The sequence below is a fragment of the Passer montanus genome, unplaced genomic scaffold (genome assembly GCF_014805655.1).
Source record: "Passer montanus isolate IOZ18808 unplaced genomic scaffold, ASM1480565v1 scaffold208, whole genome shotgun sequence".
Taxonomy (NCBI): Eukaryota; Metazoa; Chordata; class Aves; order Passeriformes; family Passeridae; genus Passer; species Passer montanus.
Genome location: NW_024366681.1, coordinates 240,977 through 266,919, shown reverse-complemented (window position 1 = coordinate 266,919; position 25,943 = coordinate 240,977). Strand labels below are relative to the sequence as shown.

General features: G+C 38.5%; 2 protein-coding genes across 10 annotated transcripts in view; both read right to left on the bottom strand.

Annotated features, from left to right (window-relative positions):
• The window catches only part of LOC120501853 (solute carrier family 12 member 7), a 120,395-nt gene extending 115,655 nt beyond the window's left edge, over positions 1-4,740 (bottom strand). Inside the window, exon 1 of the mRNA XM_039708609.1 lies at positions 4,621-4,740. The gene's annotated coding sequence lies outside the window, so the exon portion shown is untranslated. The remainder of the gene's footprint in view (positions 1-4,620) is intronic.
• Positions 1-25,943, bottom strand: part of NFX1 (nuclear transcription factor, X-box binding 1) — an 80,365-nt gene that overhangs the window by 7,187 nt on the left and 47,235 nt on the right. For 4 of the 9 annotated variants that reach the window (XM_039708597.1, XM_039708604.1, XM_039708605.1 and 1 more), the window contains 9 exons: positions 24,410-24,529; positions 23,710-23,789; positions 23,152-23,382; positions 22,797-22,870; positions 20,161-20,262; positions 15,033-15,074; positions 14,576-14,674; positions 11,636-11,702; positions 4,621-4,766 (listed from right to left, as the gene is read on the bottom strand). In XM_039708597.1, the coding sequence (XP_039564531.1) occupies positions 4,621-4,766; positions 11,636-11,702; positions 14,576-14,674; positions 15,033-15,074; positions 20,161-20,262; positions 22,797-22,870; positions 23,152-23,382; positions 23,710-23,789; positions 24,410-24,529 (961 nt within the window). Of the gene's footprint in view, positions 1-4,620; positions 4,767-5,342; positions 5,596-7,744; positions 8,357-8,592; positions 9,276-11,635; positions 11,703-14,575; positions 14,675-15,032; positions 15,075-20,160; positions 20,263-22,796; positions 22,871-23,151; positions 23,383-23,709; positions 23,790-24,409; positions 24,530-25,943 lie in introns of those variants that run through there. The other 5 variants (XM_039708600.1, XM_039708599.1, XM_039708601.1 and 2 more) reach the window with 5 other exon arrangements.

Sequence of the window (25,943 nt, the reverse complement as noted above, 5' to 3'; positions counted from 1 at the left end):
TATTGCTATAATTCCAGAAACGTGCACATGTTGAGTTCCATGCTGTGTCACGTACTTGATTATTCATACTTTTTCCCCATTTCCCTGAGCAGTTGAAATCTCACATCAGTACACGGATGAATGCAAATTCTATTTCAGAGCTTACAAAAATTATGTATTTGTCTTATTTCCGTTATCTTCATCCTTTTTATTTAATAATATCTTGTTTTTATCAGTCTGTATTTAAGGGCAAATTTTTGTGATATTGTGGCAACACAGATGAAAAACTCCACAACATTTTCAAGGTTAAGTCCACTAAAATATTAAGTGGTGATTCCTGAGCCCCTTTCAGTATTGTTTTAAACTGAGTACTGACATTCTATTCCAATGAACTACAAGATCTTACAAACATAGGTGACCAATTAAAAAAGCATTCCCATCTCCCCAGTAGTTAAAGTTTTCATTATTTGGAAAAAAAGTTACTTGTCACTGGCCATAATTTTTTCAAGGTTATATTGCGTTTACATGTACACTCTAACAACAAGTATATTACAGTCCTATCAGTTGAGAATAGCTGATTTTCCTCTCCTGTCTAAAACAGTTTAAAAGTCCTTTTCTCCTTTAGCTCTAAGCCTGCCATATAAAGTCAAATGCTCACACTACTATTTAAGTTACAACTCAACCCTAGAGTTCTAAGTGGAACAAGACAACAGTAGTAGATGGGCGGGTATTCTGTTGTCTTTCATTTTTATCAACTATGACATGCAAAAACATGGAAAGAAAATTGGCTGGAGGTAATTAAGCAAAAAAAGAAGAAAGTCTAGATAGGCCTTCAACAATTAAAGTAAGTTGTCTGTCCTTACTTTAGAATATCAGACTATATCTCACTTGTATAGCAAAAAAGAAAATAAATGACAGCTCTGAAATGCTGGGAACAGAACACTTGGAAGAATACATGTGGCAGTAATTTCTACTAATTACTAAAAAAAATCTTACTGAAAAAATAGAATGTTCTTACATTTCAAGAAAGTAAATCAGCAGCTCTGCTCTAAAGTTAAATGTTCCCAGGATGTAGAGAGTTAATATAGCAAACCTTTAAAAATCAGGAGGGATCAAAGCCTTGTGAACAATCAGAGATTACCCTGGAACCAAATTTGCTTTGGTCACATCAAGGCCTAGACATGTTTTAGCTTTGACAAAATTTAGCATCCCTCAAAAAAACACAAAAAAGAAAAAAAAAACACCAAAAAAAGCCCCCCCAAAAAAGATAAAAGCCCACCAAAAAAAAACCCAAAAAACCAATGACAAAAAACATACCAAAAGTCCACAGGGATTTAGAGACAAAAATCTATAAACTTACACTCCAGCAAAATTAATGCGACCTTCTGTATACACTGGTGGCACATTGATTGGTTAAAGAAAAAAAAAAAAAAAGATGAAACAGTCACTCACATTTAGCCCATGTGGAAAAACCCCAAACAACTGAATTCAACTAAACAGATGTACAATGACAAAAAACACTTTGATTAATTAATTACCAGAAATAAGAAAGAAAGCAGACCCTACCTAACCCATGGTTATCTATCATCAGTTGTGAAAGAACTGTTGATATGAAAACAAAAGGCTCTGCAAGTGTTTTGGACATTTTGATACGAAAGCTGCCATTCTTCATTTCATTAACTTATTCTCAAAGTAAGGAAAACCAAGTGCCTGCCTCAAGCAACAAAGCTGAGATGACACATTTTTAATGGCAGTAAAGGGAAAAGCATGAACATAAACCATCTGCTGATTTTAAGCCAGTGCTAGTGCTGACAGGATGGCCTGTTGTATAAAACTGAAATGTGGTAACCATGATTCAATTTCTCTTCTTCAAGCCTTCAAGCTCAATTTTTGGTAACCACAGGATGGATCAGCATTGAACTGTTTTGGTATGAACTATACAAAATTATTTGTCCACCAATCTGTTCAGACTTATTCCATGTAGTCTTGCAAAAATGTGCCACCATCTTTCAGAGAGAGCAGATTTTTGTGAAAAATGTTTCCAAAAACTGGTAGCAGTTGAGGTGGAATAATGAACAAATGGCCCTTTAACAAAGTCCTGATTGTTTTAACTTCATATATTCTATGTTAAAAGCTTTCCAGAAGCAACACATACTATTGCCAGGGCAAACAATGTCAACAGTTAAGGAAAAAAAGCAGTAAGAAAAAGATGCAGCTTTCTTCTGAAGCAGGACTGCTGTTAAAACCACTTTGGCTGGTGACCTTAGAGCAGTATTTGTACTTAAATGTTCCAGGATGTGCAGTGTTTTCTTTCTGTGATGCAACTGTCATAATCTAATAAGGATGTTCCATGTGGTTACAGGGTAGGTTTAATTTCTTCAGGTCTTTGATTCTGATTATTTTGTATACCCTACATCTAGGTAACCATTTCAAAACCATTTTCAGACTGACCTTACTGAAAGGAAATAAAATCCTGGGAGAAAAAAAACCCACAGGACATGTCAATGAAACTACAACAGCATGTGGCTTTCTCAGTGAGAATCATGCAGGACTCATCACCTTCTTGAGAAGTCCCCTTGTTCATGAGGAAAACCTGAGCCTTATGTTCTTCCTGGAAGTAGCAGGAAAAAGATCGGTCTTTCAGGAATAACTGCCCTCAAAACCACTTCTAGGATTTCTCAAGTCCATACAAGCTGCTTAAACACAGGCCACTACATAAAAAAAAAGCAGGCACCCCTTTAACAGGCTCTGGAATTGAGAGTTATTTGGAGAAGGAGGAAATTTTTACCCATCTAAGTAAAAAAACTTTAAAAAAACTACTGACAGGTACAGTGAAACACAAGTGTGTATTGCGAAAAGAAATTTTTACCGTTCTCATCATAACAGTATGGATATTGCTTCTAAACGTTGTTCAGAAAGCATCTGGTATTGCAACCATTCAAAAGATGGGGACTGCAAAGATGCCCATCAGGCAAGCACAGAGAAAGGCACTTGACAAATGACACCCAGAACTGTAATTCAGATTAAGCTTAACAGTCAATACTGAGAATGATCCTCTCTGTGGTTATATGGGCAATGCTGTACATGAGTGATTCTAATGCAGCTAATACGACCAACTTTTACTGATGGTGATGGAGGCAGAGGCTAAGGACAGTTTGCCCCCAGATCGCTGGAATAGGAAGAAGTCTGGTTGGAGGAAGCTTTCTTAGCCCCAAAGAGACTTTCTCACCCTTCTAATGGACTTATGCAGGGATGTTAACATTTGAATGACACAATAGTGGAGTGTGAAGAGAAGGAATGGTCTTTTTGCTTGAACGATTTTTATTTATTTATATATGAAAGAGCCCATGATAGAAATAAAAAGGCATTGCTGAGACAGAACAAAGCAAAACCATTTTGACTTTCTGGTGATTACTATTACCGGGAGTTGAAGAAGCCATTGTGAAATACTCAAAAACATCATCCTAGAACATGGGCTATTTCTCATGTGAGGCTACAATGTTTTTTATATTTTGGAGAAGTGGCAAATAAAAAGAAAATGAAAAGAAGCTTTAGAATAATCCATTAAATTAAGAAATACTGCTATGCAGCTGAAGAATAGTCTCAGCAGACCACTCAAGTGTCTTTTAAGAGTGGTAGTAATGAAATAGAAGCATTTGCATTCTGCACAGTACGCTACTCCCTGAGAAACTCAAGAGAAGGAACAAGTGTACAATCTGTCCTAAAACCATACAGAGGAAGGGCTCCCATACTTGAAACAAAAAGTATCTTACACTGTAAGATCACAGTAATATTCCATCTCTTTTGGAAGAAATCAAGATTGTAGCTAAGCTACCAACTGATGAACAAGTTCAGGAATAGCTCATGGCACTCTAATAGCATGGAAGATGAGAGACTTCTTACAACTGCAGTCAACATTTGGAGTTAAAAACAACTGGTTGTTAAATAGTCAAAATTTGACAGCACTAAACTAAATATGCCGCTGAGTAAGGAGCACAATCAATGAAGCCCTGATACGAGAAACCTCCCCATTCTATGTCTCTAGCGCAATCACCTTGGTTTTTTCCTAGCTGTATTCCCTTAATTTTCTTTTCTACTATGAACTGCCTTCTGTGAGTGTTCTCCAAAACATTTCATTTTTGCTACAAAGTCTCTTCCATTTGCAGTAATTCCTGTTCTCTCTTTGTCCATTAACTGAAGACGGAGTATACTCTGTGATAGGTTCATATAGATGGAGAAATATGTTACAATAACCAGATTTTTTCAAAGGTGATGTAAATTTAAGTATGATTTCTCAACCCAGCAATTAGTTTTCATAAAATTTTCACATACATTATTTTTGATACTTCTATCAAATGTAGCTGATGACAAAAAGTTACTGGTAAGATTAATGGAAAACAATATTTTAAAATATTTTCTTAGCTTTTTTATTTCTAATGGTGTTTTCTTCTCTGAAGATTTACTTGAGTAAATGAGCCCATGAAACTATCAATTCAAAAACTGCTTTAAAAATTATTCTACTGGAAATTACTGCATTTTGCAAATTGCACTGTAAATAAACTCCTTCTGGTAAGCAATAAAAACCCATCCAATTATTTAAACTATAATGTAAAGATTTGAAAGCAACAATGAATTACATACTTCACTGCAGTGATAACAACATTGCGCTTTGGTTCGTTGTCATAGCTCACACTTTCAATGCCATAAACCTGAGCTAATTCATGGATGATTCTGCGGTGATCTCTGTTCATTGGTGGGTAACAATGACTCTTCTTTGTGTGCTTGCCCTGAATTCAACAGAAAAGGTTAAGAAAGAAAAAAAAAAAAAAGGTGAAGTTTTCCTTCAGGAGAGCTAGGGAAAAGAAAACAACGAAAAAAGTGTTTCTACCTCTAAAATTTTGCTGTTATGACAAAATCAATACCACAGATTGCTCAGACCTCTGTACTGACAGAAAGCTCATCTGAAATTATTAATTTAATACCCCAAAATTAAATTGTGTGTTCTCTGTTGTTTCCATCACCTCAAAGTTTACACACGCCCACACAGGGATAGCTTTTAAGTTTGAAATGTAAATCCTAATTACAGTCATTCTACTTGGATTCAAAAAAACAACACAAAATTATTTTTATCAGAATTTGTATTTTTTAAAATGATCTGCCAAGTTCACATCAGATCAAATTTTATTTTGCAGATTGGCTTCATAATACAAATACTGCAGATAGCTACAAAGATGTAAAATTTATCAATCACTTCCCTCTACCAAAGAAGCTATTTATCTGCAAGTTCCTCATGTAATGTCATCAGTAGATTCTTTACTAAATAAAACCCCAAAGTTCTATTTTTTATCTGTTAATAAAGACTGATAAAGCTTGATTTAGCACTGATTATTATATCAACAGTAAAAGGACAAACAAAAAAGCAGGACCCTACGAGCCCATATCCTTAACGGGTTGGATCAATTTGTAACAATAAATGCATATAAGGATGCGTCACTCAGTGCTTCAGTCTGCTTTCACAGATCGAGGCCACTACTTCAGCTTTTGCCTTCATGATCACCAATGAAATCTTCTAGGTCTCCAAGTCAACAAAAAGGATTCAAGGGGAAAACAAACTACCTGCAGTAGAATAAATTTGAGTCAAGGACTTTTAGAGAAATCCCAACCTCCGTAAGTTGCACATAAAGGACTGCAGGCAGTGCATTTAAGGTTACTGAGAGACCAGGATGACATGCCACTTCTCTCTCCATCACCTCTAAAAGATTGTAAGAATGGGGTAGGAACCCAATGACTAGAGAAAGGTAATTGCTGCAACTATATACAAACAAACAAACAGAAAGAACCCAAGAACTATTGGCCGATCAGCTAAAATTCAAATCCATTTTTAGCTACATGGAGGACAAAAATCCCTGGGAACAATCAGTGTGGATTTACAAAAGGTCAGCCACCAAAATTAATGTAAAAATCACCACATGTAACAGAACAAGCCACCAAGGGAACATTGCAGCTATCCTGAAAATAGAGGGTTAATATCTGTCTCTTAGATTATGAAATTTCTAAGTTACAAATAGTAACTGGACCAGAAATTGTGGTCAACCATTTCTGTAAGTCTTCCGGGTAATCACATGCAGACAGAATATTATCTTTACTTTGCAATTAACAGCAATAAACCTCCCAGCTGCTACAACACTTCTAGCATAGAAGTGAATTAAGAACTCTATAGATTCTGCACCTATTTATGATGACTAGTATGCTTGTTTTAAAAAAGTGGTGATGGCTCCATGCTTTGAAAAACATCACAATTGTCCCTATGAACACAGAGTTGGATATACATGTCCTCTGTCTTTTCTGCTTACATACATCAACCACAAAGACTCTGCTATCCGAGACAGAGTACATACTGGTGAGTGTAGGGCAAGAGATATTTATGAGGCAAGTGAAGTCATATATGATAGAGCTGAAAAATATTAAGGCTGAATCATATTAATGCTAAAAGTTTTCAGTATCAAAATCCTTTTTATTACTCATTTATCCAGTTAAGCTGAAGTGGGCATCTCCAAAGGTAAAATGAAAAAAAAAAATTAAAAGCAGAAGCAGAATATGTAAGCCTAAGTAACAGTAATCAGTAGGAAAGACATAGTACTGATACAGGCAGAGCTACATGAAACACTTGATAGATTAGCATGCAAAACACTTTTAATACAAATAAAGTTCTACATCTAGAAACAAAGAAAACAAGCCACATATTTAGTCAGAGAAATTTAGGAATCATAATAAACAAACAACCAAACACAGACTTAAGCATAAAGAAGACTTGAGAAGAGGACTTGAGATAATGGCAGAAGAATAACTAAAACCAGTCTCCCTGCATAATGCCACATCACACATATTAACTCAATCTTTCACTATATAAACCTGTTGGTTGCAAGATAAAACATGATTCTCACAAGAGAGACATAAAGCCTCTGAGTCTTTCACAAAATTAAAAAGTTATGCAAGAAGAACTGAGTACAAGGACAAGTTAACTTTACAGCGCATGGGAAATATTCCTTTTACACCCTATATGCCATAATTTTGAACAAAAAGAGTCGGAGCATGGCCTCCACACATGCTGTCACTTTAGATTCAAGACAGGGTAGGACACAGGGAGCTACAGGCTGCTCAGCCTCATCTCAGTCCCTGGAAAATCTCCTCCCTTTTGAAACATAACTTGATTTCTGGGAGCTTTCTGAAAACTTTCATACTTTTAGGAAACAGTAGTTCCCTACAGCCTGATGGGTAGGACGGTACAGAACTGATCCTTGAGATATTCAATTATCATGTGGCCCTAAACGGTTCATCCTGATCATGACGGAAGATGGGTACACTGGGTCATTCTCCCCTTAGGTCAGGCAGGAAAAAGACTGAGATGTGGTTTGTTTTTGTATTTTCCTTCTCTTCTGCAATGTAGATGCTACTTAACAGACACTATTTGTCTGCTTTGTAGGATTGTTATTTAACAAATAGCTGGTTTGCACTGAAAACTAAAGCACTGGAAATGCTCTTGAGTTCTCTGGTATTCTTGTTCTGGCATATCTGATGTCACTAATTGCAAATTCAAGACCTCTGGTTGCCCCTTTTTAAATATAATTAGTTATCTTAGTTTGATATTAGTATAAGCATATATTTGGTATATGCAGTTATATCAAGAAAGTATATATGTGTACGCACTTGTGTACATATGCGTGTCTGATAAAGCTAATGTATAAAGGAATATGTAAAATAGGATAACCACAGGCAACACAACACTATACAAATTATTCTTAGGCAAAACAATATAGATAACAAAAAACTATTCTATGCATCTACTTCCCAAGTGTCTGAGGTTGGAGGGACCTGAGTATAATTAGCATAATCTGTGCCCCAATGAGCAAGAAATTGAGCACAGGAGGCATGAGACAAATTAACTAGGAACTGCTGTTAATACTCATGCAGTAAATACTCAGGAGACTCAAGCAGTGTCAGGCCACTTGGGATGAAGATAAGCTGTAAGAGTAAGCAGAAATGAGACAATGAAAGCCAAGGCCCATCTGGAATTACATCTGGCCAATTATGACAAAGACAGAAACAAGGGCTTCAAATACATAAACAATAACAACAGGAAAACTAAGGATAATGTGCACCTATTACCAAACAGAGGAGGGACCCTAGTAAGAAGACGCAGAGAAGATGGGAGTATGTGAACTCCATCTTTGCATCCACAACTTTGCATCCACAAGTCCATGGGGCCTGATGGAATGCATCCATGACTGCTGAGAGACATCACAGCGGTGGACATAATAGTGAGGCTGCTTATGATCATCTTTGAAAGGTCATGGTAGTCAGGAGAGGTACATGAAAACTGAAAGAAAGCAAACATCACCTCAACAAACATCCTTCTCAAAGAGCAAGAAGGACTCTGAGGAACTAGAGGCCAGTCAGTCTGTCATGGCTTGACACTGGCCAAACGGCAGGCACCCATGAAAAGTCACTCACCCTCCCCTGGTGCAGCTGGATAGAGGACAGAAAATTTAATGAAGAGTTCACAAGTTAAGGACCAGAAGAAAACACTCCAAGGGAAAATAGGCTCAACTTAAGAGACAGAAAGTGAATTTATTAATAACAAAATCAGAGCAGGATAATGAGAAATAAAATAGGTGGTTTTAAGGGCTTTTTCCCCCAACCACTCCGTCCTTCCCACTGACAGCCCAGGGAGACAGGGGTGAGAGTTTTGATCAATTCATCGCCCTTTTCTTCCACTTGGCTCAAGGAGAGAAGTGGTTCCCCTGTGAGACCAAGGAGTCCCTTTCCACAGGAGACAGTTCTCCATGAAGTTCTCCAGCATGGTTCCAATCTCACAAGCAGCTGTCCTCACAGCACTGCTGCAATGTAAATTCCTCCCATGGGCAAACAGTCCTTCCAAAACTGAGGTCACTCTTCCACAGGCAAGCAGTCCTCCAAGGACAGGCTACTCCAGCTGGAAAGCAGGGTCCCCTTCTGTCCACCAGCTTTCCCACTGGATCACAGCCTCCTCCAGACATCCACCTGCTCTGGTGTGGGCACCTCCCACATGGGCTACAGATGGATCTCTGCATCCCCCATGGAACTCCAGGGGCTGCAAGGCTGCCTGCTTCATCATGGTCATCATCATGGCCTGCAGAGCAATTGCAGCTCTGGCACCTGAAGCACCTCCTGCCCATCCTTCTCCACTGACCTTGGTGTTTCCATGTTGTTTCCCTCACAAGCTTTCAACTCCTCCTCTTCTCTAGCTGGAACTAAAACTGTGACACCACCTTTGTTTTGATTTCTTCTTAAATATGTTATTGCAGAGGTAATTAGAAATTACCATAATTTCTAATTGGCCCAGCCTTGGCCAGTGGCACATCCATCTTCAGAGCCACCAGGGATTGGCTCTGCCAGACACAGTGGAGGTTTCTAGCAGCTTCTCACAGAAGCCACCTCTGTGACCCCCACCCCACTACCAAAAACCAGTCCATGCAAAACCAACCCACAGTCTCACATCAGTCTCTGGAGAGGTGATGGGAATGGTTCATCCTCAAGGTCATTGTGGGATGACAGGAAGGATTAGTCAGGATTAGTCAGTATGGAGTCAGCGAAGGAAAATCATGCTTAACCAATCTGACTGTACAATAAAACTATCCATCCCAACTATCTATCCCCTGGATAGATAAGGCGTGAGCACTGAATATTGTCTACCTGGACTTCAGGAAGATTTTTGACACTGTGTCCTCTGACACCCACACAGGTTAACTCACAAAGTGCAACCTGGATGAGTGGACAGTGAAATGTACTGAGAACTGGCTGAACAGCAGATCTCAGAGGACTGTGATCAGTGGCAGAGAGTCGAGCTGTAACCTGTGATGTTCCCCAGCGGTCAGTACTGGCTCTAACATTGTTTTAACTTATTCATCAGTGACTTGGATGAAGGGGCAGCAAGTTCACTGATGACCCAAAGCCAGGAGAAGTGGCTGACACCCCAGAGCATTGTGCAGCCCTTCAAAAGTATCTCAGCAGGCAGGAGGGATGGAGAGAGGAACCTTCTGAAATTCTTTAAAGGCAAGTACGGAGACCTGCACTTGGGGAAGAAGAACTTCATGCACCAGTATAGGCTGACATGCTGGAAAGCAGATCTTCAGACAAGGATCTGGAAGTGCTGGTAGGCAACAAGCTGTCATGAGACAGCATTGTGCCCTGGTGGCACAAGGGAAATGATATGGTACACTAGGAAGAGTGTGACCAGGAGGTCATGAGAGGTGATCCTGCTCGTGCACTCAGCCCTCATGAGGCCTTACCTGGAATTCTGTGTCCAGTACTGGGCTCCTCAGTACAAGAAGAGGAATGGAGTGCCTGGAGCAAGTCCAGCACAGGGCTACAAAGATGACAGGGGACTGGGCCATCTCGCAAAGACAGGCTGAAAAAGTTGGGCCTATTGTGCCTCAAGAAGAGATGACAAATATAATTTTATTTATTATTATTTCTTTTGTCAATTAGTATCTGAAGATAGAGTGTCAGGAGGATGGAACCAGGCAGCTTAATAGTTGGCCACTTAATAGTACTAACCAACAGGAAAGGAGGCATTAGGGAGTAAGTAACTGATGCACAGAAAATTCCACATGAACATAAGAAAGAACTTCTTTACTGTGCAGGTGATTGAGGACTGAAACAGTTTGTCCAGAGAGACTGTGGAGTCTCTCTCACTGGACAAGGGCTCCACAGAAACAAGGAGCTGTAATAAACAATTCTGTAATATTGATATTACAGAACTGTCCCATGCAATGTGCTCTAGGATGACCCTGCTTGAGCTCAGAGCTTGGACTGGATGACCCCATTGGGACCCCTTTGATAACTAGACACAGACTGGCCCACTTTAGTCTTTCATTCTAATGATAAAAACAATGGCCAAGAACATTATACAGATGGACAAGCACCAAGATTGTTTAAGAAACATCATCCATAATTTTTTGAAGGAATAAAGTAACTGTCCTTAGGGCCGAGGGGGGTCAAAATTATGCTTTTTATACAAGATTAACTCCTTCTTGAGCTAAGGGCAACTGAGGATAGTATAGTTTATACAGTCCTTTGAACCACATATACTGGGTCTTTCATGGAGTAGGAGCAAGCTAACCTGACAGACCAGAAGGTGGTATCACTGAAAAACATATGATTGTGTCTGTGGTATCAACCTCCCTAAGTATACTGGAGTCTGTCAAACACTGTGGCTGAATCCAGATTTTCTTATAGAAGAAAGAGAACAACCTCATGCACTGGCAAGTATAGGAAGGTATCCAAAAATCTGTGAGCAAGTTCCACTACATGGATCAGAAGTACCTAGGCTTTCCTTCTCAAAGTCTGAATGTATAAACATCATCTTTGACAATATTTTATTAATGGAGATCCAAAAATTGATGACAAACCATTGATGCATTAAAGCCTAGCACTGCTTGAATCCTTAAGCAAGGTTTGACACCAAAGTAATCCTGAACTACTAGATCTCCCAAAAATTTTATTCTTTTTACAATAAACTGTGCACTATATTGGAGCCCAAAAAGATCTAGTGTCAACTCGTAACTGTGAGTATTAATAATGTTTAGTAATATCAAATTCACATATGAATACTGACCTTATTCACAGCTTCCACAAGCATTCTCATTTCCCTCTCAATGTCACTGACAAATTTTATATCCTTCCTGCAAGAACAGCATTCTAGGTTAACAAGGCAAGAGAGTGTACAAAGATAAAATATCTTCATATTTTGTAATATTTTTCAACAAGAACAAAATGAAAAAAACCAAGAACACAAATGACTCAAGCAAAAACTTCATTGACATTAAAAGACTGTTAGTGTGTCATCACTATTACAAAAATAATTATTTCCTTTTCAACAACTGGGACCAAGAATAAAATTCTATGACATGGTTCTACCATCTGACAATACAATTCTACATTTTCAAATGAATAATGTAGATTTTGAAGTTGCCATTTTGGTGTTTTTAAATTACGTGTCATTAATTTACTTAATTACAAGTGGAGTTCTTTTCCAAGACAAAGTTCACTGACTTTGGTCTTCAGCTCCCCACGCATAAAAAATGATGAAGAATTCAAGAAGCAGCATAAGGCTACTGGCAAGCAAATAAAACATTCTCGATGTGAGATACTAAGGATTTGTTTGAAGTATTTTTTGGTAACTACCTTCATCACAGTACTCCAAGTCTTTCACTTAAGGGTGAACTTTGTGCTCTGTTCTTAAATAAGCAGGTAAACTAACTTTAAAAGTAAGGTTGCTATTTGTTAGGCCACCATCTCCATGGGGAAAAAAAGGCTACATGAAGATTTCATATCTCAAAGATGGTTAGTAGTAAGTAATTCTTTAAAAACCAGGCATTATTCCATACCAACACAGTACTACCTTGTGAATGATGTCAGAATTTAACCAGTTAAGAAGTGCCTACCAAAGGAAGTACAAGTATCATTTGTAGATGACCTAACAAAGTTCTGGGTGCTGAAGTCAATGTATCATCAAAAGACCATAAAAATGGTCTCAAACAAATGTGCAAAATGACAACACTGAATAGCTCAGCTACCAACATCACTTGATCAGATACTGTAGCTATGGTATTTTATGAAAAATCCTTTGCTAGGATTTCTCCCTCCTGAGGAGCTGAGTGCCTCAGGAAAGAAATGGAAACAATAACTATCTGCTGCTGTGGAATGCAACAGGTGCATCTGTGATTGGTGGATGTTGGTTGTTTCTAATTAAGGGCCAATCACAGATGCAGCTGGCTCGGACTCTTGGGGAGTCACAAGTCTTTGTTATTCATTCCATTCTTGTTCTTTCAAGCCTTCTGATCAATCTTTTTCTCTCTATTCTTTTAGTATAGTTTTAATGTAGTATTTTAATATAATATATATCATAATATAATAAACCAGCCTTCTGAAAACATGGAGTTAGAGCTTGCGTCTCCACACATGGGGCATCAGACACAACAAAATACGATGGATTTAGCCCATCACTAGTAAAGAAATCTTCAAGGTTTAGCAAGAATACACAGGCACTGCATCTAGCTACGAGAATTCCATGGTCTTCATTAGACAGAAATATAACACTGGGAGAATTGGAAAAAGGACCTAAACTGAGTAGAGTTAAAAAGAACGCGACCTCCAGACACCTATGGTGTGAAATACAGAGTTAGTTCATGTGGCGCGAGGCTTTGGAAAAAGAGGCTACAAAGGAAACACAAGTAAAACCACAGAACGAATGAGGACTGTGAAAGCATTAAGGCTACTTTTCAAGGTATCTGTTCGACCATCTGCAGTACAGTGCATGACCCTGGTCAGTTCTGTACATGAAAGATGAACCCTTGCATTATGGGTAGTGGCTGGCAGAAAGATGAGACAGAACTGTACTCCAAAAAAACACAGTAGACTATACACACAATGCAAAACTTTCCCCTTCTTATTGTACTGTGTGCGCTGTGTTTTCTGAAGACGATGAAGCGAAACATATTCTACACACAACTAAGAGAATAGTCCTTATAAAATAGAACTTTTAAATGCAAATACTAATAAAAAATAAAACAGTAGCCCCACAATGAAAACATTCAGCTCCTATTTTGCAGTAGATTCATGAGTTGGAAGTAAGAAGATGTAAGTTACTCTTAAATTCTGAATGGTTGCTGATGTAAAATTTTCACTTATTTAAAAATATCAACAAATCAAATAAAGGATTTTCAAGTAGCAAACACCCTTACAAAACAATGAAACTTATGCAGCATTAGAATACTGGTGGAAGAAGAAAACATACTAAGATGTTCTACAAAACTTAGACCTGGTAAAAACTAATGTAATGTCTACAAACACACACAAGGGTAAAAACTCTCAGATGACACATCATCTCAACATCTTTTAAAAATGTGTCTGATCCCTTCTTGTCATTCCAGATTACAAAGTATTTATTGGTGTGGTGGTTTTGATACTACCTTGATTTCACATTGCCTCATTTTAAGATGTTTCAGTCTAGCAACCCTCTATGCAGTCACACTGGCACAGGCTTTGCTCTGCATCCAACATTTTAATAATTTCATTTCATTATTTTTAAAATAAAAGCAGTAAGGCAAAAAAATAAATGGGACCTGGTAGAAAGAACAGTAGGCTACGAGAGTCTAAATTTTATAATTATAATAATAATTTCATTATTTAGTCATCACTTTTGCTTTTGTGTTTTTTTGAAATGGAGCTCTGAGGTAGAAGTTGGTTCTGAGTAAAAGCAGTAGAAATGTGAGAAGTACAGGTACTGATTCATAGTGAGAATGGTGTAAAATAATGTTACCATTTTAAATCTGGTCCGATTACCCAAAAAAGTAAGAAGTGCCTGTCAGGCACTTCTTACTTTTCAGGCTCTCATTTGGGAGGTCTTGAGAAATGCATATCAACTTCTTTGCTTTAACTGCCTTCTAATGACAAGGCAGCTGTTTTTAAGAAGAGTAAATAGAACTGTTCTGCATTTCCCATCTTGCTTTCAACACTGTTGACTTATGTCACCTGCCATCATTAAAACACATACCTTGCATCTTCTTTTAAAAGGTCACTGTACTTTGGCCCAGAAGAACGGATTTTAAAAGGATCAGAATTATCATCTATTTCAAGAGCTTCAGCAAGGCGCCTAAATTTGAGGATAGGAGGAAAAAAACCCAAAATATAACAAAACATGAGCAAACAAAAAAAACCCATATAAATCCCCCCAACCTTCCACACATCATAGAAGAATTAAGTTACAGGTTACTAATACAAATGAATAGCTTGCAAAATATATGATCTGTACATTTGAAACTACTCATTTAGAGCTAGAATATTCTAGCAAGATTTCTGATCATTCAATATAGATCTTTATAACAGGAATCATCTCCGCTTTTATCTGTTCTCTAGGACGTGAAGAATAAGATTTCTTCTCTACATAGCATTACCTTTCCAAACCTAGACTACTTCTGTTAAAAAAAAAAGTAAGCAAATTAATTTCCCACCTGTTTCTCTGAATAGCTAAGCATTCTTCATCACATTGCAACCTGAATTATGAAAGAAAACTAAAATTAGAATCACTGCTGCTCCTCATACCTTTTAAGCTGTAGATTGTTGGTGTCATATTATCACAGCTGAAAGTAACAAGACCATGTGAGAATATTTTATCAAATTAGCACAGACAGAGCTAAAAAACAAACAAGCAATAATCAAAGATCTTTGAGCACCCAATCTCTTCTCTAGGTCTTGAACAGCAGCTGCAGTTACCAAGGTTGTACAGGAACTGAGGAAAAAAGTTTCTGAACTAGATGATATATTGGTAAATTGAAAGCAAAATAGATTGGTAGAGTTCTGCTGTTCCGTCCTTGAGGGAGGCCCACCAGGAGTCAGAGGACTCCCATGCCCTCCCACTGTCAGGCAATAGGAGGACACCTGATGGATGAAGGGAAGTGGAAATGGGTCCCTACTCGGGGAGGTAACAGAAATTCCCCCCAACCCCCATCACCTGCCCAGGTGCCACTTCAGAAGAGGCTCTGGATCTAGAGGGTCAGCCAGATGATGTAGAAGAAAATTATCTGCCCAGTAGGCCTCTCAATTACGCTTCTTCTATGATCCATTCAGACAGATCACCACCTCTGACATTAATAAAAAAAAGAAGTGTAGTTGTAGTGGGTGACTCCCTTGTGAGGTGAACAGAGGGCCCCATATGTTGACTGGACCCATCCCACAGGGAGGTCTGCTGCCTCCCTGGGGCCCAGGTACGGGATATTACTGAGAGACTCCCTGGGCTGATTCAGCCATCTGTTTATTACCCACTGCTGATACTCCAGGTTGGCAGTGATGAGATTGAAAAAAGGAGTGTCAGGGGAATTAAAAAGGACTTTAGGGCACTGGGTCAAGTTATTGATAGGACAGGAGCACAGGTAGTGTTCTGCTCAGTCCCTTTGGTGGCAGTGAAAAATGGTGAAAGGACCAGGAGAGCCCACATTGTCAACAAGTGGCTCAAGGTTTGGTGTTCTTTGGGTTCTTTGAATTTTTGGGTTCTTTTATCATGGGGCAACTTTTGTGGCACCTGGCTGCTGGAACTGGATGGGCTCCATCCTTCTGTTAAGGGCAGAAGGATTTTAGCTCATGAACTGGCAGACCCCATTGAGAGGCTTTCATCTAGGTTTGAAGGGGGAATGATGTAGCTGGGCTGCGTGGAAGCAGGCACCAAGGGTGGTAAGCATGAGTTAGGGGTAAAATCAGTACCCCAGCTGAGCTGCATGTATACTATTGCAAGCAGTACAGGTAACAAACAAGAAGAGCTGGAAGTCATGGTACAGCAAGAAAGCTATGATGTAGTCACCATCATGGAAACGTGGTGGGACAACTCACATATCTGGAGCGCTGCACTGGATGGCTACAAGCTCTTTAGAAGAGACAGGAAATGGAAAAGAGGTGAAGGCATGGCCCTTTGTGTTAGGGAGGCTTTTGATCCCATGGGTATTGAAACTAATGATGATGAAGTTGAATGCCTATGGGTAAGAATTAAGGGGAAGGCCAACAAGGCTGACATCCTACTGGGAGTCTGTTATCACCCACCTAACAGGGAAGAAAGGTAGACAACTTATTCTATGAGCAGCTGGAGAATGTTTCAGGATTGCCAGCCCTTGTACTTGTAGGTGACTTCAACCAACTAGACATCTGCTGGGAACTTAATACAGCAGAAAAGAGGCAGTCCAGGAAGTTTTTAGAGTGCGTGGAGAACAACTTTTGTTGCAGCTGGTGAGTAAGACCACCAGGGGAGGGACTGAGACTATGTTAGACCTATTGTTTACAAACAAAGATGGGCTGGTGGGAGATGTGGTGGTTGAAGGCCACTTGGGGCATAGTGATAATGAAATTACAGAGTTCTTGCTATTTGGTGAAATAAGGAGGATTTCAGTAAGACTTTTACATTGGACTTCCAGAGGGCAGACTTTGGCCTATTTAGGAGATTATTTAGAGAGTACCTTGGGAAGCAACTCTTAAAAATAAAGGAATTCAGGAAAGGTAGGAGTGCTTCAAAACAGAGACCTGGAGGGCAGAAGAACAGACTGTTCCTGTGTGCCAACAGAGAGTTGACAAGGCAAATGTTCCGCCTGGATGGACAATGAGGTTTTGAAAGGAATTAGGAATAAAAAGAGGATGTATCATCTTTGGAATGAGGGTAAGGGCTTGCAGAAAGTATTTAATGGGGGTGGTAGGGCATGTAGGATAAAAATTAGGGAGGTCGAAGCTCAGTTCAAACTTAATTTGGCAACTTTTGTAAAGGATAATAAAAAATGTTTTTACAAATATACTAATGGCAAAAGGAAGGGTAAGACCAACCTTTGTTCTCTATTGGATGAGGGAGGGAACTTAGTAACTGCAGATGAGAAGAAGGTGGAAGTACTTAACAACTTCTTTATCTCAGTCCTTAGTGGGAAGACGGCTTGTCCTCAGAACAATTGTCCTTCTGGGTTGGTAGATGGTATCAGGGAGCAGAATAGCCCCCCTGTTATCCAGGAGGAGGCAATCAGAGAACTGCTGAGCTGCTTGGATGTTCATAAATTTATGGGACTAGAGGGAATCCATCCCAGGGTGATGAGGGAGCTGGCAGATGAGCTTGAAGCTGCTTTCCATCATTTACCAACAGTCCTGGCTCACTGGTGAAGTTCCAGATGACTGGAAGTGAGCCAGTGTGATGCCTATTTACAGAAAAGGTGGGAAGGAGGATCCTGGTAAGTATAGGCCGGTTAGCCCGACCTCAGTACTCAGTAAGACGATGGAGCAGTTTATACTGAGTCTCATTACACAGAACTTACAGGATGGCCAGGGTATCAGACCCAGCCAGCATGGGTTTAGGAGGGGTAGGTCATGTTTGACCAACCTGATCTCCTTCTATGACCAAGTGACCTGCCTGATGGATGAAGGAAAGGCTCTAGGCGTTGTATACTTGAATTTCAGCAAGGCCTTTGACACTGTCTCCCACAGCATACTCCTGGAAAAGCTGGCAACCCATGGGCTTGGACAGGAGCATTCTTGCTGGGTTAGGAATTAGCTGGATGGCTGGGCCCAGAGAGTGGTGGTGAATGGTGCTGCATCTGGCTGATGGCCAGTTACCAGTGGTGTCCCTCAGGGGTCTGTGCTGGGACCAGTTCTGTTCAATTTCTTTATTGATGACATGGTAGAGGGGATTGAGTCTTCCATTGGTAACTTTGCAGACAACACTAAGCTGGAAGCATGTGTTGATCTGTTGGAAAGTAGGAGGCTCTGCAGAGAGACTTGGAATGGTTGAATGGATGGGCAAAGTCAAATAATATTACCTTTACTAAGTCCAGGTGCAGAATCCTGCGTTTTGGCCACCGTAACTCCTTGCAATGTTACAGGCTGGGGACAGTGTGGCTGGACAGTGCCCAGGCAGAAAGGGACCTTGGGGTACTGGTCAACAGCTGGGTGAACATGAGCGAGCAGTGTGCTCTGGTGGCCAAGAAGGCCAATGGCATCCTGGCCTATATCTGGAGCAGTGTGGCCAGCAGGACCAGGGAGGTAATTTTTCCCCTGTATTTGGCACTGGGGGGGCTGCATATGGAGTACTGTGTCCAGTTCTGGGCCCCTCAGTTTAGGAAGGTCATTGAGATGCTTGAGTGCATCCAGAGAAGGGCAGCTATTTTGGGGAGGGGCTTGGAACACAAGCTCTACGAGGAATGACTGAGGGAGCTGGGGTTGTTTAACCTGGAGAAAAGGAGACTCAGGGGTGACCTTATCACTCTCTACGACTTCCTGAAAGGTGGCTGTAGTCACGTGGGGGTTGGTCTCTTTCTCCAGGCAGCAACTGACAGAACAAGAGGACACAGTCTTACGCTGTGTCAAGGGAAATATAGGTTGGATATTAGGAAGAAGTTTTTTACAGAAAGGGTGATAAAGTTCTGGAATGGTCTGCCTGCAGAGGTGGTAGAGTCACCATCCCTGGGATGTGTTTAAAAAAGGACTGGATGTGGCACTCAGTGCCATGGTTTAATTGAGGTGTTAGGGCATGGGTTGGACTTGATGATCTTGAAGGTCTCTTCCAACACAGTGACTCTGCGAATAAAGGCTACCTACCACAGTTAAGTTATGATATTAGGAAAGACTTGTACAAAGAAAAGCCATCTCTGGTAATTTCAGCTGTTCAAGGAAAGGGCAGTGTGTGTCCATACAGAAAGATATGCATTAGTGACTACAACACAACAGCAAAAGTTCTTAAGTATACTGACACTAGCTTTGGTACAGGAAATCATGAAGCAATTATATGAGAAATGTCATTATTTTGACTTTACACAATATAAAGGAACATTAGATTTTAACACACACAATAGACTGACTCTGAAATAATCAAATGCAATATCAAGAAAGAAGACATGATAATAGAAATAAACTAAAACCAGAGATTAGGGACTTCAAAGGCAAAGACTTCAATAAGTCAAGTTTCTGACAGATGGATGCTGGAGAAAGTTGACAACTTCATAAAGAAATTATACTATAAGTGAAGGGACAAGATGTTTCAGTCCTGAGGAACATCAGGAAAACTTATGTCACAAAATTAAAATCAGGTTTGTGGTGCCAGCCAGGATGACAACACCGAAGTACGAATCAAACTGAAATACAAACATGAAAAATTCTAAAACAGGTAATACAAAAATATTGTAAATAGTTAAGATGATGACTAGGAGAAAATATGGCCTATCAATAATCCAAAATGGATTATTCAAAATAATCCAGAAAGGATTATTGATAGGATTGCTGAATTGCTGAAACAGAAGATAAAGTTTATTGCCCTGTCTAGAAATCTGAAAAAATCCAAAGGAACTCCAGTGAGTTGGCAGAGTAGCAAAAAAAAACTCTGAAACCACAGTTGTTTGTCCCATACTTAATTACAACAACCAACCATACAATGACAGAGATCTTATTCTACATGAAAGAAAAACCATGAATCACCACAGAACTAAAAAATACTCTTTAAGCATATTGCTAGAGTCAGATTGGTATTACAGCTAGCATTTTTATCACCATATTAATATATTTTGCATGTCACTTATGCTTCAGGTACACACAAAGGCTTCAAATATGTTATTACATGTATGTCTTTACCTGGCTTGCTTCATTTCTTTTTTCGTAATAAGCCTACTGATTTCCACTGAATCCCCAAGCTGTAGATCTGTTAGCTTAGTTGCTATAGATATAGCAGCTATTCTGAAAAAGAAAGTAGTAGATTTCATTTAAGGCAACACATAAACTTCTGAAAAGGTATATAAGGGTGCAGATTTAATATCTAGGTGGAAGAAGTAAGACAGACTGATCATTTTCTCATTAGACTGGAACTCTAGTTCTACATCACCAACTTTTAGGAGTCTAATTCAGTTACATAAATCAAGAGTCTACTCTCATCTCCCTCAACTAGGATTAACACTAACAAATGGACGTGCTTCTTATGCAAGTTGAAGTTGTGCACGGCAAATACTCTTTCTCCTCACTTGCTAATTATACAAGCTACAGCTGACCATATAGCTTTAAGTATAATTTTATCTGATTCTTCCCTGACTGTGTGCAACAAAATCTGTAAAGTGAATTTATAAAGTACCTAGAAATTTTCTTGGAAAATATGGTTAACACAATCCACAAGGAAAGGACAAAATGCCTACCAAAATCATTACCATTTTCTTTACAAAGATTCTTCCTAATTCCTTTCAACATCAAGTCTTCCCAGTCTCCTTTGCTAAAATTTGTATAACTAAAATATACAGGAATTTTTTATGGCAATATACCACAAAATTTCAAACAAACTCCTAAAAATGAGACATTGTTCTCTTGAACTAGCTTTTCTGTTACATTAAAATAAAAGGATATGTTTGTTTCTGTATGTTTATCTCTTTATGTTTTTCATCACATTCAAAGACCAACTGCCTATCAGGAAGGAGGCTAACCATACTACATAAAACAAAAAAAAAATATTTAGAGGCACTTCATATTAATCAGTTGATGCCAAAGTCTAGATAGTGGGACATTAGATGATATGACATAATTTGTGCCATATGTACAGATATGGCAGCACAGGTATTTCCTGTTCCCTTGGGCATTCTTTCACAAACATTCACTGACAAAGCCCAAAGCTGTTTTATCTTTAAAATTTTTGAGAAAACTTGGATATACCCCTAATTTGGTGACCTTTACTTTGTTGCGGGGTTTTTTTAATGGTTTTTGTTATCATTGTTTTGGTTTGGTGATAGGTAGGAAAAATGGCAAACTTATCTTCACAAAATTAGAATAATCTTTCAGGAACCTGAACTGCTGGAGTTATCAAACTTAGCTGGCACGTTACTATCACAAGTCAAGAGTGATTTATAAGCACATATGAACACATTTTAACTGATACAAACACCTCCTTTAAGCAGAAGAGTTTCCCTTCGTCTAGATTTGGGCTCTGATCAGAGAAATGAGTACATATGTATTCACCTTACACATGCAAGATCTCTCATTGGCTCCAAAGAACCATTTTCCTTGCATGAATATTTAGGCAGTGCCTGAATTATAAAACAGCAGAGAAAGAACTTCAAAAATCTGGACTTGTATGTTATCTTCTGAACTTCCCATTAATGACAAGCATTTGTCAATTTAAACTGGTATTTCAACGTTGAGCCAGTCTTCTGATTTGTATTCATAGTGATGAAAATACCAAAAAACCCCAAACTTCTGTACATGTATCTTGCATTCAACTTAGTATTGACTACAACTGTTCTTGATTGTTTCTAATTAGCACATTTTTCTCCTTTTCATTAGGTAGCATTAAGTATCTAAGCTAAACTATTTTCTGTCAGAACTTGAATATGGACAGTGTTCAGCAGAAACCAAGCAGCATACCCTAAACTGGGTTAGGATAAAAAAAGGCCCTCCGATACCAGTTCCAAATAAACCCATCATTAAGAAACTTTCTCTGAAAGACAGGAAGAATCTCAGACTTTGGCTGCCTAACAAGTAGGATACAGAGCAGAACTCTGATCACATACCAACTCTTTAGACTAACTTTTTTTACTCCCTTTCAATCACAGCCTAAGAGTAAGATTTTTTTAATTATTATTACTATATTGCTATATTCATTTCAAAAGTTTCAAAGCCCCACTTTTCTTCTTTTCCTTGCTCTCTCTCCTATGAGAGAGAAAATTAAGTATAGACATAGGATCTGGAGATTTTTGCAATAAATACAGTTGGGTAGGGCTCAGTTTGCCCAAGATTAAAACCCAAGATTTAGATGCCAAAGCTCTCCTGCCTAAATTTAGCTATTTCAGAATTACTTTAAATCACTCTTCAGCATCTATCATCTCTACTGACTAGGTTCCATCATACATTATTGGAAACATGGACAGCAAGTACACATGGACTGCAATCATCTACATTCAGGAGCCTGAATCTGGACTCAACAAATTCATCTGTACCTAATTGCTCTGTGTGGGTAAAATAGAGCTCCACATATGGAAGAGTCAAGCTTTGACATACCAACAGAAAAAAAAAAAGTTCTAATACAGCATAGCTGGTATAAAAGCTCAGGGAAATACCAACCTCCACCACACCCCCTCCCCCCCCCCGCCCAAAACTACCACATGTCAAAGTACAAAAAAGTCAAAAAAGCTTGTGAACTAAATATATTTAGTCAAGTCTAACCACCTGCAATTTAATCCAACTGCAAAGCAGTAGGTCCAGTAAGGAATTGAAAGAATTATTCATGTACCAACCTTTGATATGTATTAGATGCTTCGGAGCATATCATACTCTCCTTTCTTCTTCCACATTCACACTGAAGATCAACCTGCCATATCACATAAGTGAACAGCTTTTTAAAGTTTTGTCTATTTACTGCGATGGAGAGGTGTGAAGGATATAAACTTACTCATTTTAGAAGGCCTATTTTAGTGGAACAATGGCTAACTAAAAGTGATGAAGTTTTATTTTTTAGAAAATCAGTATTTTAATTTTACAGACAAAATGTTATGCTATCAATATACAAACATGTCACAACTGTTACTGGCTGATAATTAAACCATTTAATTCACGTATGACTTTGCAGTGAATTTTCTTCAGATATCTAACCTTTGCACAGCAGGATGTTGTCGGGCAGTGTGAAGAAGGATGACATGGAGCCATACATGGATGATTACAATACAGCCTTGGAATAATACATGGCTGTTTACATTCTTCATCTATAAGACATTCTCCTTTATGACAAATTCTTTTACATTTGTGCATTCCACATTTTAACATTTGATTGCAGCGAAGTCCACAGGAAATGTCAGTGAGATGACAAGGAATATTACTTCGCAGCTGAAAGAGGAAAGGAAGAAGATGATAACTAAAAATTATCAATGGAAATCTCCAAGTGCTTTTACTGTTCACACCTTCCTCAGCACTGTCCACATAAGAATCTTAATACTAAAATATCTTAGGTCAAAGAATGAGTTTTGTTTTATACTATAGTCCAATACAGTAGTCGGTTTGCATGCATATGGAATAAAAGATATACTTCTCCAATTTAATCACATTAAACTCCAACTCCAGTAACATACTCCATTTCAAAGATGGCACAAAAATCCAAGCCTACATTCGTAAAAAATTGTTTAATATTCAAAAACATTAATTGTCCAGACTTACTTCATGCTTGCCCATACACCATTTCTGAGTGAGATAGGTACAGGGGGGACATTTCTCCTCGCTATGACATGAATGGTACACTGCAATCACAGAAATAGAAGTCATAGCAGTTTTATTAATATACTTCAGTTGAATGCATTAAAGAAGACAGAGAGTGCAAAACTACACAATTTATGGGAAGGATTATGAATCACAAAAAATTATGATGCCAAGTGTTTATGTGAATAATCTCTACGCACTCTAAATTAAAGTGCAGGTAATTTTCTAACTTGTGAGTAGGGTTATACTCGCAGGCAAAATTTGTCAGAAACTGTTTGACCCACACTATTTATTTTGTGATCAGCCAATGAGTTTCCAAGGAACATAGAAACTAACTGTTCCCTAGATTATCCTACTGTTTCAATAGAGCACTTGATCTTTGGAATACAGCAATTAATATGTTGTGATTAATAAGAAAAAACGCCAGTGTTTTTACCAGTGAGAAGTACCATTAGTACTTTTCATTGCAAGTTTTTAGCTGGTTGGTTTGGATATGTATTTTCAAACAGACCTATATATACTTTTCTACATTTTCATTGAAAGAATCCCAAATTTAAAAAAACAAACAAACAAAAAACCCGCCACACAACAAAACCAACCAAACAAAAACCAATAACAAAACCCAAAAAAACCCCAATCAAAACTGAATGGCTTGGCTTACCTGGATGATCACAATCATGTGGTCTGGTGCATGTTTTTTTACACTCTGGTGGCTGAGTGCCACAGGGAACAGGGGGGTAAATCACAGATTCACCACAAAAACAAGTTAACTCGTCAAAACCTGAAAAAAAAAATCAAATATATCCTAACGACTACATCTATTTGCATGTTTCCTCTATGAGAAATCTTTACATAACATGTAAATATTTTACTCCAGCTTTGTTTTTTAATATTAAGCACTAATATTTGAAATTAGTGAATTTATTAGCTTTTGTGACTCCTACAAGAAAACTAGACTATGATGACTTGGTTAGGCATTATGCTTTGCTTTTAGAGCAGTTCTTTCACATCAATATTTTGAACCAGAGCAAGCAAAATGCTCATGTCAAGTTGAAAGCTTTGCTGTTCTACCTTTGATTTAAAAAGGGGAGGTATCTCTTGAATTCCCTTCCAGAAGGCACATAATTGAAATTTTGTGTTCCAAATTTCCTGACATAACTTTTTCAGACCAGTGTTTAGATTTTGTCATTTTGCTAAGGCCTGCATATATTACTATAAAGATTCCAAACAAAATTACCAAAAGACAACAAGTCTTCTTTATAGTATTTATTATTACATGGATCCTCATAAGTGTTCATTATGAACATGTCCAAATATTCCAAACCCAGCTTTGTATGTTTTGGAAGTTCTCTGTCTCAGGCAGTACCCATTTTATTCTGAGTGCATTTTTTTATCTTCCATGTTTGGGAAATAAGTTTTAAACTCCTATAAGATCCAAATCTCAGTAATAAACAAAGTAATAGAAGTACTTACATATGCCACCCCAATGAAACACTGCACAAAAATTAATACAATTCACTGCTTTTTTTCAGACTGTATAAAAACTGGCAAACTGGAACACAAACTACAGTTCAAACAGATAAATGCTTAGGAAAACAGAACACTAAGAACATTGACATCATACAGAAGGAGATCTGAGAACAAAAAGAGAATATGATTGGTCTATAAGCAAATAAAGAGGTAGTGGAAAACAACAGAAAATGGTGGAGGAGGTAAGAGAATAAAGGGGTAACAAAAATACAAACCAACAATTTTAACCTGAAGGAGTGTGTTAAGGGAGCTTTGGAATTCAGCAAGTTCTCTAACTCTGGAATCATAGGATTCTTTCCTCCTAGTCTACCAAAGCAAAACCTGCTGAACTCCCAAATGTTCCTATTGTCCCACTTCTATAGCTATTGATGGCTGCTAGATCAATATGCAGATCCAGCCTAGTGCACGACTGAACACACATTCCAGAGAGATGAGACACACAATACATACATGGCAATAACATGACCAGATACACAGACTAACACAAAGCCAACCGAATTACGAGATTCAAGTGAAGAGGAATACCAATAGCTAAGTCCTCTTCCTTCTCTTCAGCTCATCAGGACTGAAGCTTATTAGTGAAGACACACACATACAACACAATTCACTCCAAATTCACAAGCACAACACGTTCATGAATCTGAAATACTACCACAGGCTGTCTA